At 39.5% G+C, this 15,776-nt stretch overlaps 1 protein-coding gene across 4 annotated transcripts in view; it reads left to right on the forward strand.

Annotated features, from left to right (window-relative positions):
* Positions 1-2,025: 2,025 nt before the first annotated feature.
* The window catches only part of ARFGEF2 (ADP ribosylation factor guanine nucleotide exchange factor 2), a 39,149-nt gene continuing 25,398 nt past the window's right edge, over positions 2,026-15,776 (forward strand). For 3 of the 4 annotated variants that reach the window (XM_062588834.1, XM_062588837.1, XM_062588836.1), the window contains exons 1-7: positions 2,026-2,300; positions 11,287-11,317; positions 12,115-12,238; positions 12,983-13,129; positions 14,012-14,191; positions 14,648-14,867; positions 15,561-15,632. In XM_062588834.1, coding sequence (XP_062444818.1) covers positions 2,162-2,300; positions 11,287-11,317; positions 12,115-12,238; positions 12,983-13,129; positions 14,012-14,191; positions 14,648-14,867; positions 15,561-15,632 — 913 coding nt within the window. In that variant the 5' untranslated portion in view covers positions 2,026-2,161. The remainder of the gene's footprint in view (positions 2,301-11,286; positions 11,318-12,114; positions 12,239-12,982; positions 13,130-14,011; positions 14,192-14,647; positions 14,868-15,560; positions 15,633-15,776) is intronic. The other variant, XM_062588835.1, reaches the window with a different exon arrangement.

Here is a 15,776-nt window from a genome sequence, read left to right on the forward strand (position 1 = left end):
CAAAATCTGAGGATGAAATCTATTTTTAGTGTAAAACCAATGATGCTAGCAGGGCTACAGTAGGAATGAAAACAGTACTCCTATATGATAACAGGAATTAATGTCTATAGTATAAGAAACCAGAAATTTAAATAAAATACAGGAACAACCAGAGTGTAAGATACTTGCAATAGAAAACAAAATCAAGCTAAAGCCACAATCTGAAAATTACTTCTTTTTTTTTTTAATGATATTCTGATTTATGTGTTATTTGTCGCTATTTTTCTGTTATTCCCATCACCATGATATATAGCTACCAGAGTCTCCTTCCATCTGCTAATGTGGCTGCTAACATCCGGATTGGATATTAGGAAGAATTTCCTAATTGGGTAAGTAGTGAAACACTGGAGGCAGCTAACCGAAAAGCTGCGGAATCTCCTTAGAGATTTTCAAGAACAAGCAACATTTTGCGTTAGTGTTTGAAGATGGATTAAATGATCTATGGAGGTGCTATCCTGCCCGGCATTTCTAGGATTCTGACTTGGAATAATTCATTCATTCCACAACGTGCTTTATTCATTTGATTCAGAGGGAAGTTCAACTCAGTTGCCTTAACATCTGCTTCAGCTGACAAACTGTCAGAAGGACTATAACCTTCTGATGTTGTCCCACCTTTATTACACTATGTTTTCTGGTGGCAGACGAGGCTGAACATGCTCTTAGTGGGAAAAAACACAAACAAAAAACAGATTACACCCTGATAAACCGTGATCTTAGGACAAGCTATGAGATCACGCTTGTATCACAGCCATACTTGAACTGTTGACCTGCAAGGAAAACTGAAAGTCTTCAGACAGTTACAAGCCATAAAAATTGTTTTTAGATAGAGGTACTTCCCTCACTTCTTATCCTTCCTTGTGAGTAATGTTTGATTTCCCCTTCCTCTAACGCATTTTTTTCAATGTAAGTAAGTGGAGTCTTCAGCTCTCTGTGAGCCAGTCCACATAAACCTCCGCATGGGAGGGGTGATCACATAGCACTGCCTGTTTTCCGTGTGAAATAATACTAAACTAATGCTTTGCACAGATGTTTGGACTTGGAACTTGTTAGTGTTTTTTAAGATAAAATGTGCAAATCTTGACAATGCGGCATTAAAAATCCATTAGTGTCACTTCAAAGGATAAGAGCATGAGTCCTACTGACTGGGAGGTAAGGAAATAAAATGACATTCTGAACAATCTAATGTGCCCCTGTAATCTCAATTATTTGTATTCTTAATTTGATTAAGAACATTGCGGAGCGACGTGGAAGAGCTCACTGCATTCCAGTGAGGGCTGCAATTTTCTGAAGGAGGGTGTCAAAGGAAAAAAGTTAATAGTGATCATGCAAGTGTTGGAGAGTATGATATTAATGCATCCTCCTTTCAGTACTTTAATCAATATAAATAATTGCAGTAGTAATTGTACCTGTAATTCTTTATTATTGATATTGGAAATATTACCTGAGACCCAATAGGCCTATTTCCACTTAAGAACTCTAAATTGCAGCAAGGAAGCTTGTAGTTTTTTGTCCTGACACAGTGTAGGGACAAGAATAGGAACCAATTTTTTTTTTCCTTTTTTTTTTTTTTTTTTTGTGGTGGTGTTTTTGTTTGTTTGTTTGTTTAAAGAGACCAGACAGCTTGTACTGCTTTGGGGACAACTATTTTCTCAGGAAATCGGCCGAGAAGGGCAGGCCCCAGCTACAGCTGCTGCCTCGGGGCGCTGCGCAGCCGCGCACGGACAGGCGCCCACAGCCCACTGAGGCAACAGAGCCTGAGGCTGCAGCGAGGCCGGACTCGTTTGCTTTGATCCGGCGCTTCCGGCCCTCACCGGGCGGGCTGCCGCTCCGAGCAGCCCGAGCCCCGCGGCCCCCTGGCAGCGCCGCGCGCTCCCACACGGCGCGGCGGCGCCGCCGCAGAGGTCAGAGGTCACCCCGGAGCGGGCGGGCGGGAGGGTGTGCGGGGGGGGGGGGGGGGGAAATGCCCGTGTCACGTGACGGTGACAATATGGCGGCGCCGTGGCGCTGGCGCGGGGGCCGCCGCTGAGGGAGCCGCGTCTCTTCCGCGTCATGGGGCCGCGGCGCGGCCGGAGCCTCTGAGCGGCGGCGGCGGAGCAGCACCGAGCCCGAGTCCGGGGCGGCCATGCAGCCCCCGGCCCGCGAGCAGGACACGCGCACCAAGAGCATGTTCGTGTCGCGGGCGCTGGAGAAGATCCTGGCCGAGAAGGAGGCGAAGCGGCCCCCGCACGGGCAGCTGCGCAGGGCCTGCCAGGTGGCGCTGGGTGAGTCCGCGGCCGCGGAGCCGGTTCTGAGGGAACCCGCGCGGCCCTTTAGCTGGGGAGCGGCTGCCCGCAGCTGCCGGAGTGCCGCGGCCGGCGCCGCCCGCTGCTCCGCGCTGCCAGGCGCAGCGCAGCGCGGCGGCCTGCGCGCCCGGCTTGAGGGGCGCGCAGCGCGGGGGCGGACTGCCTGAGGAGCTGCAGAGCCCGCAGCCGCTGCAGCCGCGGGCTGCCCGGGCCTTCCTGAGTTTGCGAAGGATTTACGCTGGGCTGCTGTTACACTCCGGTTGTTCTGCGCTAATGTTTTTGTCTTTATCTGCGGGGAATTTGCTGTATTAGCACCCGAAAGTGGCACAGAAGAAAAGGACGGTTGAGGAGGTGAAGGAAGTGACTAGATGCGAGTCCTGTCAAATGCCCTCTGAAAGCGAGCTGGGAAAATAGCTACCTCACTTGCCACGTTTGCCATAGTCCTTGCCTTGAGGAAATTTGTAGAAGCTAACTGTAGTGATGGTATAGCCAGAGAAGAGTAACCAGATAACTAGATGGAAGAGCAGGGGGTGGGGTTTCTTTTTCTTTTTTTTTTTTTTTCCCCTTTTTCAAGTTGACAGTATTAGCAATGATATTGTATGTGTCCACCGCAGCAGTTCTATTTTTTTCCTGCTTCTTCCTTTTTCTCCCTCACTTCCCCCCCCCGCCTCCCCCTCACACCCCCCCCCAAAAAAAAAAAAAAAAAAAAAGAAGAAAACACACACACAGAGAAAATCTCCCTACCTGTAAGGTATTCAGTACAGGGTACAGTCCTTTACAGGACTGAGAACCTGTTTTTCTGCTACGTAAAATACATCTAGAGGGCGAGAAGGGGATCCTTCTCAGATGATTACTAACTAACTTCTTTATGTTTAACTAATATAACAAAGATCATGATTTTCGGGATTGTTGCACAGTAGCAACGTATTAGCACTATTTGGGTTGTAACTATTCTGTCTGTATATGTTTTAAGGTAGAATAAACTTGAGGTTCTTTAGGTCATTTCTATTACTAGCATTAAAGTTTTTGCTAATCTCGATTACAAAAAAAAAAAAAGTTATTTGCTGGACTAAAGCAGAGGTCAGCATGAATAGATAACCTTCTGTTGCCCAACTGCCCTGCTCAAGTAGGGCCTTGATTAATGTACTAAAGGATTTCTGTTATATCTGGTAAATGTTGTTGCATCATTTTAAGTAGTCAGCAGGAATGCAGTCCCTTTTATCTATACGTGTGATTTTCAAACCTTATTTTGTGTAGGATTAAGATCCTTTATACTCAACTGAAGAAAGTCACCATTATATTTAACTAAAGTCTTACTTAATTTAATTAAGCCTATACTTTAAGTTAAATAAAACTAACTAATTTAAAAAAAAGTTAGCTTAATTATCAAGCCTATGCTGTAGTAAATATGCAAAGCAACATGAGAAGAACATTTCTTGCAGTCTGAGGAATTCAGGCCAAACTTCTTAATCTGCACAAGTTCTTTTAGAAGAAAGAAACTTCAGTGCCTCTAATAATAAAGTTCAGTTATCCTTTAATAATGAACTGTGAGTAAAATTAATTCAATCTGAGAGAAATGTATAGTTAATCTTACGTAACGAGTAACAGTACCTATCAGATGTTAATCCCCCCCCCTTTTAAAGTGTCGTAATTCGTAATAATCGTTTTCTACTACTTCTTAAATTCTGTTTGCTGTACTGTTGTATTTATACAGTGGTCTCTTTAATGGAGACTTGAGGTATTATACCACTAATAAAGCAATCAGCAAATGCATGGGTCATATGTAAATGGTATGTCTGGCTGTATGAGGGAAGTCTGTGATGCATCCTAATTTTAAATACAGAGGAACTAGTGTACTTCACAACCAGCTAATCTAAACCAACCTGCAGCTATTTCTGTTACAGTAGTGTTTCAGTTAATTACACGTGCTTTAAAATTACTGTTTGACTATATTCTTTACTTCATTTTATGCTAAACTATTCACCTGATGGGTGACAAGCTCAGTGGTACTGGAAGAATTTTAACCAGCTGTAAAAGTGTTCAGTGATCAAAACTGAATGTATTTCCTGTGGGATTGATGACTATACTTCTAATTGTGGGAATGATGGTCTTACTTAAAATAAATAAACAACATGTGAAAGAAAATGTTAGTCAAGTGCTGAGACTACTTAAGTGAATTACTGCTGAAAATTACTGTCATTCTTATTCAGGAGAAAAAAAAAGGTATTCTTTGATTCTAATTTTAAACTGTTCTTATGCTTCTCCACTTCCTCTCTCAGTAGTATACCTGTTACTATACCAGTAGTCTGCTGTTTTAGGCTGCAAAATAGCTTCATGACTTTGTAGAAATGTGAAATATTGCAGGCTCAGATAGGACTTTAAACATGGGAAGGTGAAAGAAAAGCAGTGCTTATTCATTCCTTGAACTGTACAGGGCTTGTTAGCTTGTACTGATGGCCCAAAGCAATATTAGGTATCTGTCCTTGGAAAGGAGTTTGCTAACACAACCAGTTTCTGTACATTTCTGCTCTTCCCTTCCTACCCCCACCCCCCATTTGAAATATTCAGTGTTAATGTTGAGTAAGCAGAGTTTGAATGGATTCTTTCATTCAGTCTCTCGCTTCATCAGTAGGTGTAATAGTTATATCCTGTGTTCTTAGTACCAGTAAACCACAGAAGAGACTGGGAGAAACTGAGTTTTCTCAACAGAGAAGCAGTTCTGCTCTGCTATAGCAAACTTTTTTTTTTCTTTTTTTTTTTTTTTTTTAGGAAAACTAGTTTTCAACAAACAGCCAGTGTATAGTATATACATAGTTGATTAATAAGCATTTTTGTGAAGCTCTAGATGCAAATGGTTCTTATTAAATCTACTGATACAGTCTCTATCCTGAAGAATTTACAGTGGAACACAGACAATATATATTACAGCAGTTCATGTTGGTATAATGCTAATTGTGCACCTGAATCTCTCATCCAAACTATTTAGTCTTCTCCTATTAGGAGTTTTTAATGATGTACTGTGCAGCCAGCCTGGTTCTGTAATCTTCTTTGCTGAGGAACCTCCAAGTATATCTATTTGTGAGCTTTGTAAACAGCATAATTTGTTTAGTTAACTTGTTAATGAATGAAAACATCTTTTAAGCCTTGCCTTGCATTCACTCTAGGAATCTAGATGGGTTTTTAAGAAATTTATTTGTATAAAGGATGTCTAAGAATACCTTTCTTAGTCTAGTAAAGCCTCTTGACTAGAATGTTTTGAGAATACTGCAGCTAACAGGAGAAAATCTTGCTTCACTGTAGCAGCTTCATCTAAAGGTTTTGTTGATAGTTTGATAGAATCAATAAATGTAGATGATTATTTGGTTAAGGTAACCTGGAATTCGGCAATGCAAGGCAGGGGTGGAGGGGAAGCACTTTTGCTGCTTGGTGTGTGTTTATATTGGCAGTGCTCTCGAGTGCTCTGACCAGCTGTGGAAAGACAGACATTGCTTGTGTCCTTGTGGTAACGGGCACTATGCTGTTTTTGGCAGAGGAACTATTTTGTTTCCACTGAGATGAGGTTGACTGTTCATTAACATAGGATGCACCTAACTGCAGGCAGTTACGTCCTTTATGTTGGTATATAGTTTTAAGTACAAGCAAACTTAAACCATCCATCTAATTTGGAGCAGTAGCTGCTTTCAGTATGAGCTGCATACTGCTGCATACTTGCTTCTACAGCAAGAAGCTGTGGAAGAAATTGCTGCACATCCTTGCTGGTTATTCCAGTTAGGTTACTCGGTACGCGTGCTAAAAGGCCTGATATGTAGTGGACGGGATGCACACCATGCAGAATTGAAGAGGGTGCTGCTGACTGAAGTAGATGTGATTTCTACCTGTATGTTCTGTCCTTGACATGAATAGGGAGCTCTAATACCGAAAGCATGGAACGAGGGGCCAGCGTTGTTCTGCAGTGGCCAGAAGTTGATCCAAATTCAGGTTGCATTCTCCAGCTGTGGAAGGACTTGAGCTGTGCCCCTTCCCTTATTCCTGTGCATGGAACAGAAGAATGACAGCGGCAGTAGGTCAGGCGCTGGCTCTGCATGGTGGAGGCTTGGCATGGTATTAGGGGCTTCAGTTAGGCAATAATTTCTGTTTCACTCTTTTTGGTGGTCAGACCACCAAAAGAGCACTTAATATGGAGATTTCCAAACTGTTTTGATGAAATCAGTAACAGAGGTATGCCTGTAACTTGTTTTTGCCCACTTGTTTATTATTTTCAGCCAACATTATTTGTTAATATTATTGTGATGCAGACCTTTCTATACTGCTTTGGAAAACCCTTCATATAATAGAAATTATAGGGCATTTGGTCAGATCTTGAGTGTATTTTATTTTTTTAAATTTACAGAGTATTTCTGAGAGTGAAATTGTTGCTGCTCTCGTATGGGAATCTATTATATTTTTCCTATACAATATCTCATGTAACTATTGGAAAAGGTATCATTACACTATCAAAAAGCATAAGAAATGTCTGATTGTGTCTGCTTATGGCTAAATCTTCATTGAAGATCTAAATCAGTGGAAAACACTTTTTTTTTTTTTTTTTTTTTTGCTACACTGCTTTACTAGTGAATAGTGGCTTTTTTGGGGGGGGGGAAGAGAAGAAGGAAAGCGATCTGTTTGGAGAAAAAAAAAAGACAATTTCCTTTGAGCAGGTAGACATATGTAAAAACAGCATTGCTTGATTATACCCTGAACTTGGCAGCAAGTACTTCTGTAGCTGAGAATAACGTAATCTAACAGTGAAACTTGTTTTCTTGTGCAGTGTCCAGTTTTACAAAGTAACTTCTTTCCTTGGGTGGACTAATGGTTTAATACTACTGTAGCTTGAAACAGTTCTTTTTACAAATGAATTAATTTTTAGATAAGGAATTTTTAAGGTGGGGTAAAAAGCGATCATCATCTGCGAAATAGTATGGCAGAATGAAGATGCCAATTAAAATGGTGTTTGACCTTCAGTTTTCTTTCTGCCAAACATTTGATGCCTATGGGAAAGAGGATGCCAAAATTCAGCTGGCTGAACTGAGAGAAGCTTTGGGTAGTAGGGTGACCAGACAAGTTGACACTAGACAGATTTCAGTTTCTACTGAGAGATCATGAAAATTGGTGCCTTAACAGTTCAGGAAGTGGCAACTGCTGAGGAGGAGTGGGAGCTGGATAGGTGTGGGGACAAAGAGGCCCCTGAAGGAAAAATGTTATCGGTGAGCTAATGTTTGGATTTTTTTCTCCTACATCTCTGAGAATATTCATTTTGTTGATCTGATACTGGGAAAGAATTTGCAGCAACTCTTTTATATATAAAATAGCTTTCTATTTCTTGTGCTTTAGAGATACCTGTGAAAATTCAAAAGGTCTAATCTGGCTTGGCCAAAGCAGCGTTAAAACAAATTTTTCCAAACTAGGCAATTGACCTAGTGCAAGGACAACCACTTGACTGTAACTCAGGCATAGTTAGCCTTGTTCAGAAAGTATTGTGTTCCTGCAATCATTAGAAATCCTATAAACCCTGGTTCTACAGGGTGTCTGAAATATCAGCATCAACTGTAATATTGCTGACCAGCCTGGCATCCTGCTGGTCTTGGAGTTATGACTGTAGCTGAAATATGCCTTGCTTTGCTGAGACCCACAGGCAGGATTAAGCATTCTGAACATTGAAAGTATGCCTAGAAAGCTGTGTATTAAGCAACCAGGTCCTGTATGCAACAGTAATACTCCATTCTAATAACCTAATAATACAACAGAATAAATCCGATCCTTTAGTGTGTATTACTCTCAGTAGTTCTGTGGATTTTAATGTGCTGCTGAAGATGGGAAAAACCACCTAATCAAATCAAGAGTATTTGCATTTAAAATTTTGCTTAACTGAACTTCTGACTAGCACACTTGTCAATTAAGCCACCTGGGTACTGGAGTGAAGAAAACGATGATCCAAGAAGTGGTCCTGTGTTAAGATTTGCACTGTCTATCTATTTGGCACCTGAAGCCCTGATTATTTCTTGATCAGCCATCAAAAATCAGTCTGTGGCCTTTATTCTGTTAATTCTCCTGATCAGCTGAACCTTGAAATAGTAGGAGATTACAAAACTAGATTTGTACCTCAGAACTACTCAGTTAATTCCATCTCCGCAATCCGAGGCATGGGATGTTGTTCTGTGCTGCTTGCTCATTGCCTTGCAGCTGTCTTGTGTAAGACTGGGAAGTGAAAGTGGTCTCATTTTGTAAACCTCTGTTGCATGAGAACTGCTCCATGTACCGTGTATTCGTTACTTGAGTAAGATGTTAAGAAAGTTTAGTTGTTATCATCTTGCTGTTCCAGTTGAGTTGGAACCTCCTGAATGGAGGCTGTTCTGTCCTGGTCCAAGGCGAGGTGGAGGTGGTCGTTGGATTGCATGCGAGGAGATGGAGTGCTCAAGAATTTCCCTCCAGCATTTTCCAAGTAGTGGCTGGCTTTTGTAGCTCAGTGTTCCCATTTTGGGTTGGCTTTTTCCTGTAAAAGCTGATGATCTTGGGCTCTTAATGGTAAAGCACTGTGATTATATCCAATAGAAGTAAGTGGAAATACGTGCTTGTAGCTGGGCATCAGTCTCTTCTCTTGATACTGAGTTTGAGTCTCCTGCCTCAGGAGATTGGATCATGAAGCTGTTGTGTAGCTCAGGTTTCATGAGTACCACTCTAATTTTTCTGTAAATTTGACAAAAGGGGGGGAGGGACCTGCTATAAACAGTCCTAACAAGAAATAAATACATTAGTAGTTTTTCTATTTTAAAAAAGATGAAACTAGTAGAATAGTTCGGTAAATGGTCTAAGCCTTTTCTATAGTTGATGACAGTCAAGGTTAGAATTCAGATATGTTTTTCAGGACCAAGAGAAAAATTATTTTTTCCTCTTTGAACAGTCTTTTAACCTTTAACTTCAAGAACGTGCATTGATTTGCATAAAACTGTATACTAGGTAAAACATTCTATGAATTGGACACAATCAAAGAGTTGATGATGGAACCAAGCAGCTCAGTGTTTGGAAGATACGGATTTGTGCCAAGTGTAACTGGACATGCAATATATGAAATCCAAAGAATTTAGATATGAGCTACATTGCAGAAATTTAGTGGACTGACAGGGCCTCCATGACTCCAGGGTCTTTGGGTTTTGAACTTCAAATTTTCAGGACCAGGATAATTACTGCTGCTGTTTTTCTCCTCAATACTACACAAGAACACTTTTTTTTTTTTTTCCCCAATCACTGTATAACTTCAATATGATACCTGCTACAACAGTGGGGAAGGGGGAGAAACAACCAGACACATGAACCTTTTTAAACCTTTGGCATCTGTGAGCTCAGTTTAGTGAGAGAGGTAAGCATAAGCTTGCCTTAAGTAGCTGGGATGGATACAACTCTTGAGCTGAGAAATGGTAAGGGATAGGCATAACCTAAGACTGGACTGTAGCATTTTCTGAAAGTAATAATGAATAGGTTATTTCAACTTAGAAATGATCGACTTAGAAAATGAGGAGCTTTTAAACAGTGCCATGACGTATTGCAGGTCTGTAACTGTCTTCATTTTACTGTTGTTTACTTTTTTGTCACATACAGGTTGGATAGTCCCTCAGTTCTTGTCACGTCACTTCTTGCTGACAGATGGCAAATCGCTTGTCCTTTCCCACTGCTGAGCCTACTGGCCTTCATTAATGTGAGGTGACGGCAGGCAGAGTAGGAAGTCCCAGGCCTAGGTGTAGCTTGTTACTCACAGCTTGTAGTTACACAACCTTCTCCCTCTTGCTTGTGTTTTCCTTATAAAATTGGGATAGTAATGCTACAAAATGGGCATATTCTGTGAGGATTAATTCTTGTAACATTTCTTGAATAAAAGAACTGTGTTAAAAAACCAAAAAACAGAAAAACCCCAAACCTGTAATACATATCTGTTTCAAACTTGTCCTTTTAATATATTAATGTTTTGGAGACAGAGGAAACTATTAAGGTTCAAGGGTAACACTGAAGCCATCTGAACTTTGCATATCTAATGCGAAATATGGTGCTACTCCAGCAGTTAAGGAGAACAAGCACTGGGTGCAAGTTTTTGGTTCTCATAACTTTGTAATTTAAACAATTTTTGCTGTTATATTATTTTACAGGAGGGATAAGATAGGTGGGATGGACAGGATTCTTCATGGTGCTACAAGCAGTTGTAGCTGTGCAGCCTTACTGTTCTGTTATTTCTTGTTCAGTGTGTGCTTGCGCTGTGTTCAGTGTAGTGGGATGTTGGTCTGTATTGTACATCGTGGTGATGCATTAGGAATCCTCAAGACGCTGTATTAGAACCTCAGTGGATTTGTTGCTGTGTGCAATGGAAATTACTAAGAAACAAGTTTAAGTATTCTGAAAACCTTCCCCAAAGTGAAAGCTTTCAAAGGGGGGAGTGGGGGCAGAGGGGAAGAACACCACCACCCTACTGGAAGATGACAGCATGCCTTTGAGATGTCTTATCTCTAAGTGGGAGTTTGTTTATTCAGCTGATGCCATATTGCAGGGTTTAACATTGGTAGGCTAGCAAGCACCTTAACTAACGGGAGTATCCGATGCTTTGAATTAAGTGATTTATGTTGTGACTTAAAGACTTTAAACTTGAGCTTTCTGTATGTAAACTTAACCTTGAATAAAAATTGCATGCTAGTGCTTTCTAAAGGTATATTTTTGTTAAGAATATTTGGAAAAAATAGAAGATGTAGAAGTTGATGCCTTTCAGCAAATAGGCGAGTTATCTTCGATCTCTGGTTTAGGAAGCCGAAGATGTTACAGGAAAGGAATAGCAAACACTGAAGTGCAGGGCTTTTGGTTTGAAACAACTTTACTTCATTACATTTTTCATATTTTTGTTATTGATAATTATGTTCAGTGTCAAGTATCTTGAATTCTTTTCTTCCAGATGAAATAAAAACAGAGCTGGAAAAGCAAAGGTAAGTTAATAATTGCTGTAAACTATACCACACAATTGCAAGTTAGATATTGTGGTGGTGGAAATGTGAGAGCATATACAAGTCATGGCAGTGAGCTTGTGAATACCCGTTGACATACCTTTCCTGCCAAAGCACATGGTATGGCCCATATTTCCTAATTACATAATGTTTGTGGCTCTGTGTACTCAAGCCATAACTGCCACTAAGTTTCATTATGGATAATTGCAAAACTTCTAAAAGGTGCTAGTTTTCTACTTCCTTTCTTTTACTGGACTTAATATAGCCTGATAGAAAATCATTAAGATCAACAAGTATCTTATGTTTGTTAGTATGCTCTCTTAACTACCGAGATCAAGAATTCCAATTTAAATATTATGTAAAAATCTGCCTTTATAACCCTTCATAGCACTGTGCTATGATTTAAAAAGAGTTCCAACCTGTGTGTCTCTTTGTTTAGTATTGTTTATACAGGCCTAATTTAGGTAAGTTTATCCTTACATTGTGTAGGAATTCTCCTCCTTTCAGGCAATGTGATGGCGCTGATCTCTATTGGTGGAGGAGGTAACTTGAAGGAGGAGGTAATATGAAGGAGGTCAGGTGTAATATAAGAAAATGTAAAGCTCTTTTCATGTGATTTTGAAGGAAGTACAACTTTCTTTTGAAAGTATGCGTAAAAAGAATTTGCATTAAATTTGTATGCTGCTATGTACCATTCAGCTTTTAATCTGAAAATGGAGGCAGTGTAGGTTGTGATATACATGTTTATGAAAATTAATAACTCTTCTCCTCTGACCTAGAGAAGGCACTGCCACTCCACCAAAAGCAAACTTCATTGAAGCAGATAAGTATTTCCTTCCGTTTGAGCTGGCCTGCCAGTCAAAGTCTCCACGCATTGTCAGTACTTCACTGGATTGCTTACAGGTAAGTGTTCTGATTAAACCTGGACACAGTGAAATGGGGAAAAACACAGCTACAGAAATATTGTATGCTCTTGGCAGTCTTCATTTGAAGAATTGAGGTTATCCTGACTATATACATGTGTGTGAATAAACACTATGGGTAACACATGTATAAACCATGCAAAATAGGCTATTATCAGACTTGGCTGAAAGTGGATCTTATCACAGTGAGAAATGCATGTGGTTTGTTTTAGAATGAAACAAGCATATTCATCTTAGCTCTTGGATGCTTATGCTATTCTATGCTGATAAAATAATACAGAATATTTCATACAACTCTTCTAAAGTAGTATTTACCTTGGATCTGTCTTACAGTGGTGATTTGATGGTAGATCGGGCTCTAGAATCTTTCTACCTTTTCCTCCCTTAGATTCTTGCAGGAAAAAAACAGATGCAACTTAATTGCAGCTAATTACTTGGGTAGAACCTCTCTGTTGTGAGTAGATACAAAGACTGACAATAAAAATTTGGTCTGGTTGCAATAGAAAGAAATTGTCTGGGTGGCAAAACTGTGTATCTCTCCATACATCTAGACAAAACAGGTTTCAACAGACGTGTATGTGGTAGCCAGGCTTATTGATGGTGTTACATCTTTGTTATAAATGGCTAAGTGAGGTAGGCAATTTAAAACCCTCTTTTCATGTTGTACTTAACTGTGTTTGTCTTAACAGTGTGTGATTATTTAACCTGTATTCTTTCTACCTAGAAACTCATTGCGTATGGACATATCACTGGCAATGCTCCAGACAGTGGAGCTCCTGGAAAACGACTGATTGACCGAATAGTTGAAACAATTTGTAATTGCTTTCAGGGTCCTCAAACAGATGAAGGAGTACAATTGCAAATAATTAAGGTATTTTGGAGTATTAAATTTTTTTTTCTATCTCTGATTCTGTAACTGGAACAAAATTGAATCTAAGTGCTACTTAGCATCCAGTTTCTCCGTCTCTTGCACGGTTAGATGTATCGTCAAATTTAGAGAGGCTTTCACAGTGTCTGAATTAGTATGTGGAATGTATTTTCTCCTGCTGAAATAGAGCATATAGCTGTTAACGCTTGTCCTTCATTCTGGGCTGAGCCATGGTCTGGAAGCATTATCTTGTAAAAATAGGACAGCTTGATGGTAGCACTGCTCATCTCCTAGGCTTAGGATGCCTGTGTTCACAAAGCTTATGAAATACTGTGAGCCTTCAGGCTAATATACAGAATTGCCAGAGAATTTCAAATGAAGGCACTGTAACTGTGGTGCATTGTCATGGACTACTGCTTGAGCCTGTCTGCTCTGGTATCTCTTTTCCCCAAGATTTGCAGTATATGTTCTCAGCAAATTGTAGTGCTACCGGAGTATGTGTTCTAATATCAACTATATTTGCTCAAGTAAGTTCCAGAATCAAGTTGATGAACATTTCAGAAGTTTAATTTGGTGGAAGTTAAGCCGAAAGGCCCCTTCGCAGAAAGGAAACTATAGAATAAAATAACTGTTAAGAGTTTGGAGGTGGAGTATTGGATGTATTCTTTTTCCTTTCACAGCTCAGGAGACTGATCTACGAAAGTTCTGTTAAACTTTCTCTGATTTGAAAAGTGCTTTCAAAGAACTAGAAGTTCCTTAAAAAGTCTTATAAACAGATGTACATGTTTCATAACAAAGCCACTGCTTATTGTGGAAGACCTATGTGATATGTATTGCTGTTTACTTATTTAAGTTTCAGTCTTACTGTTTTATGTATTCTTTCAGGCTCTCCTTACTGCAGTAACATCTCCATATATAGAAATTCATGAAGGAACAATTCTGCAGACTGTTAGAACCTGTTACAACATCTATCTGGCCAGTAAAAATCTCATTAATCAGACGACTGCCAAAGCTACCCTTACACAGATGCTAAATGTCATTTTTACACGGATGGAAAATCAAGCTGTATGTAGCCATTACTTCTGCTAATCTCAAATGCTTAAGTTTGAAGAACGAATGGAATATTTTCATGCATCTGTTTCATTGTAGCTGAGTACCTATCGATTTGTTATTTAAAAAGAATTTGCCAAGTCCTGCAGTGAAGTCCTGCAGCAAACCCTATAGACTGATTAATAATAAAGTATGAGGCTTATTGCTGATAACAAGATTTGATGCTGTAGTTTCTGACAAACAGCTGAATAAACAGATGGGATGCTTTAAAGATACTCTTGTTTCCAGAGTAGCTAAACTAGAAGCAAATCAAACTGGCTAAATGAATCTATTTCCATTGTCTCTTTCTTGTTGGCACTTGAACTCATAAAGCAGCATCAGTCATCAGAGATATGTTCCCCTTATGTTTTCTACCTCAGATTAACTTTATCATATTATGGGTTTTTTGGGGGGTTGTTTCTTTGTTTCAAGATACAAGAAGCCAGAGAAGCAGAAAAAACAAACCAACAGAAATCCCAGTCTCCTGCGATTCAAATGGTGACAAGGTCTCCAAAGCTTGGTCACTTAAAGCACAGCTGTCAGGAAAGCAAACCTACTGCTCCTGTAAGCATAGAATTAACTAATGGTGAGCCTGAGAGGACAGAAAATGGAGACCTGAAGTCAGAACAAGATCGTATTCCTTCACTATCAGGTGAAAAAGAATATATTGTCTGTTGTCTTCAATTAAAATATTTCTACTGGAAAATGTTCTTTTGTACTACTATGAGGAGGAACAGGAGGGGTTATTGGCTCAAACCATGTTCATATCTTCATAGTAGTTACTCAGAGTATGCAGACCATCCTTAAACTATTTTAGATGTGCTTAGACATTATAACTGTTTAAGAAAGACTCATGTTTGCCCTAGAATTTTACTAAAAGTACATATAACTTTTGTATATAGAATTATTTTGGAGTTTTACTGGATTATATTAGGTTGATAAAAGGGAAGGAAAACAGAATAATCATGGTATACTTACAAGTGCTAAAATTGCTCTGGGGTAATTGAAGTCCTGTGGTAAAAATAATGTTCATTGTAAAGACATTATCACAAGCATAGACTGTATCCAAATTAAGAACACAAAATATTCCAATATGAAAACTTTGTAACAGTTCATAAATACAAATGACAAATTTACTGCATTAAAAAAGTGTTTTGATTTAAACTGTGAAAAATAACATCAAAGTTTTTTTTGTGTTTTTGTATGAACTTTTGGAAATAGCTTTAAAGGAGAACAATTAAAGGAAATCTACATTTTTTTTAACCTTTCTGCCTCCTTCTCCTTTCCCTCTTCTTCCTAAACAAAAGTACAAAATACAAAGCTATCTTTTTGTGTGTTTCATCAGAGGAAACAAGTGATGGAGGAAAGGAAATGGTTAAAGGCATCTTGGAAGATGTGGTCAAATCAGCTGTGGAAGGTAGTGAATCTTCTGAAATAAAATGTGTGTAATGCCTGACACATACTGCTGTGTTTATAAAAATGAACTTAGATTTTTATTGCTAAACATCTTGTCAAGAACACTTTACTAAAGTAGTAAGAATAGACTTTCATTGCCTCACAG

The sequence above is a fragment of the Rhea pennata genome, chromosome 16 (genome assembly GCF_028389875.1).
Source record: "Rhea pennata isolate bPtePen1 chromosome 16, bPtePen1.pri, whole genome shotgun sequence".
NCBI lineage: Eukaryota > Metazoa > Chordata > Aves > Rheiformes > Rheidae > Rhea > Rhea pennata.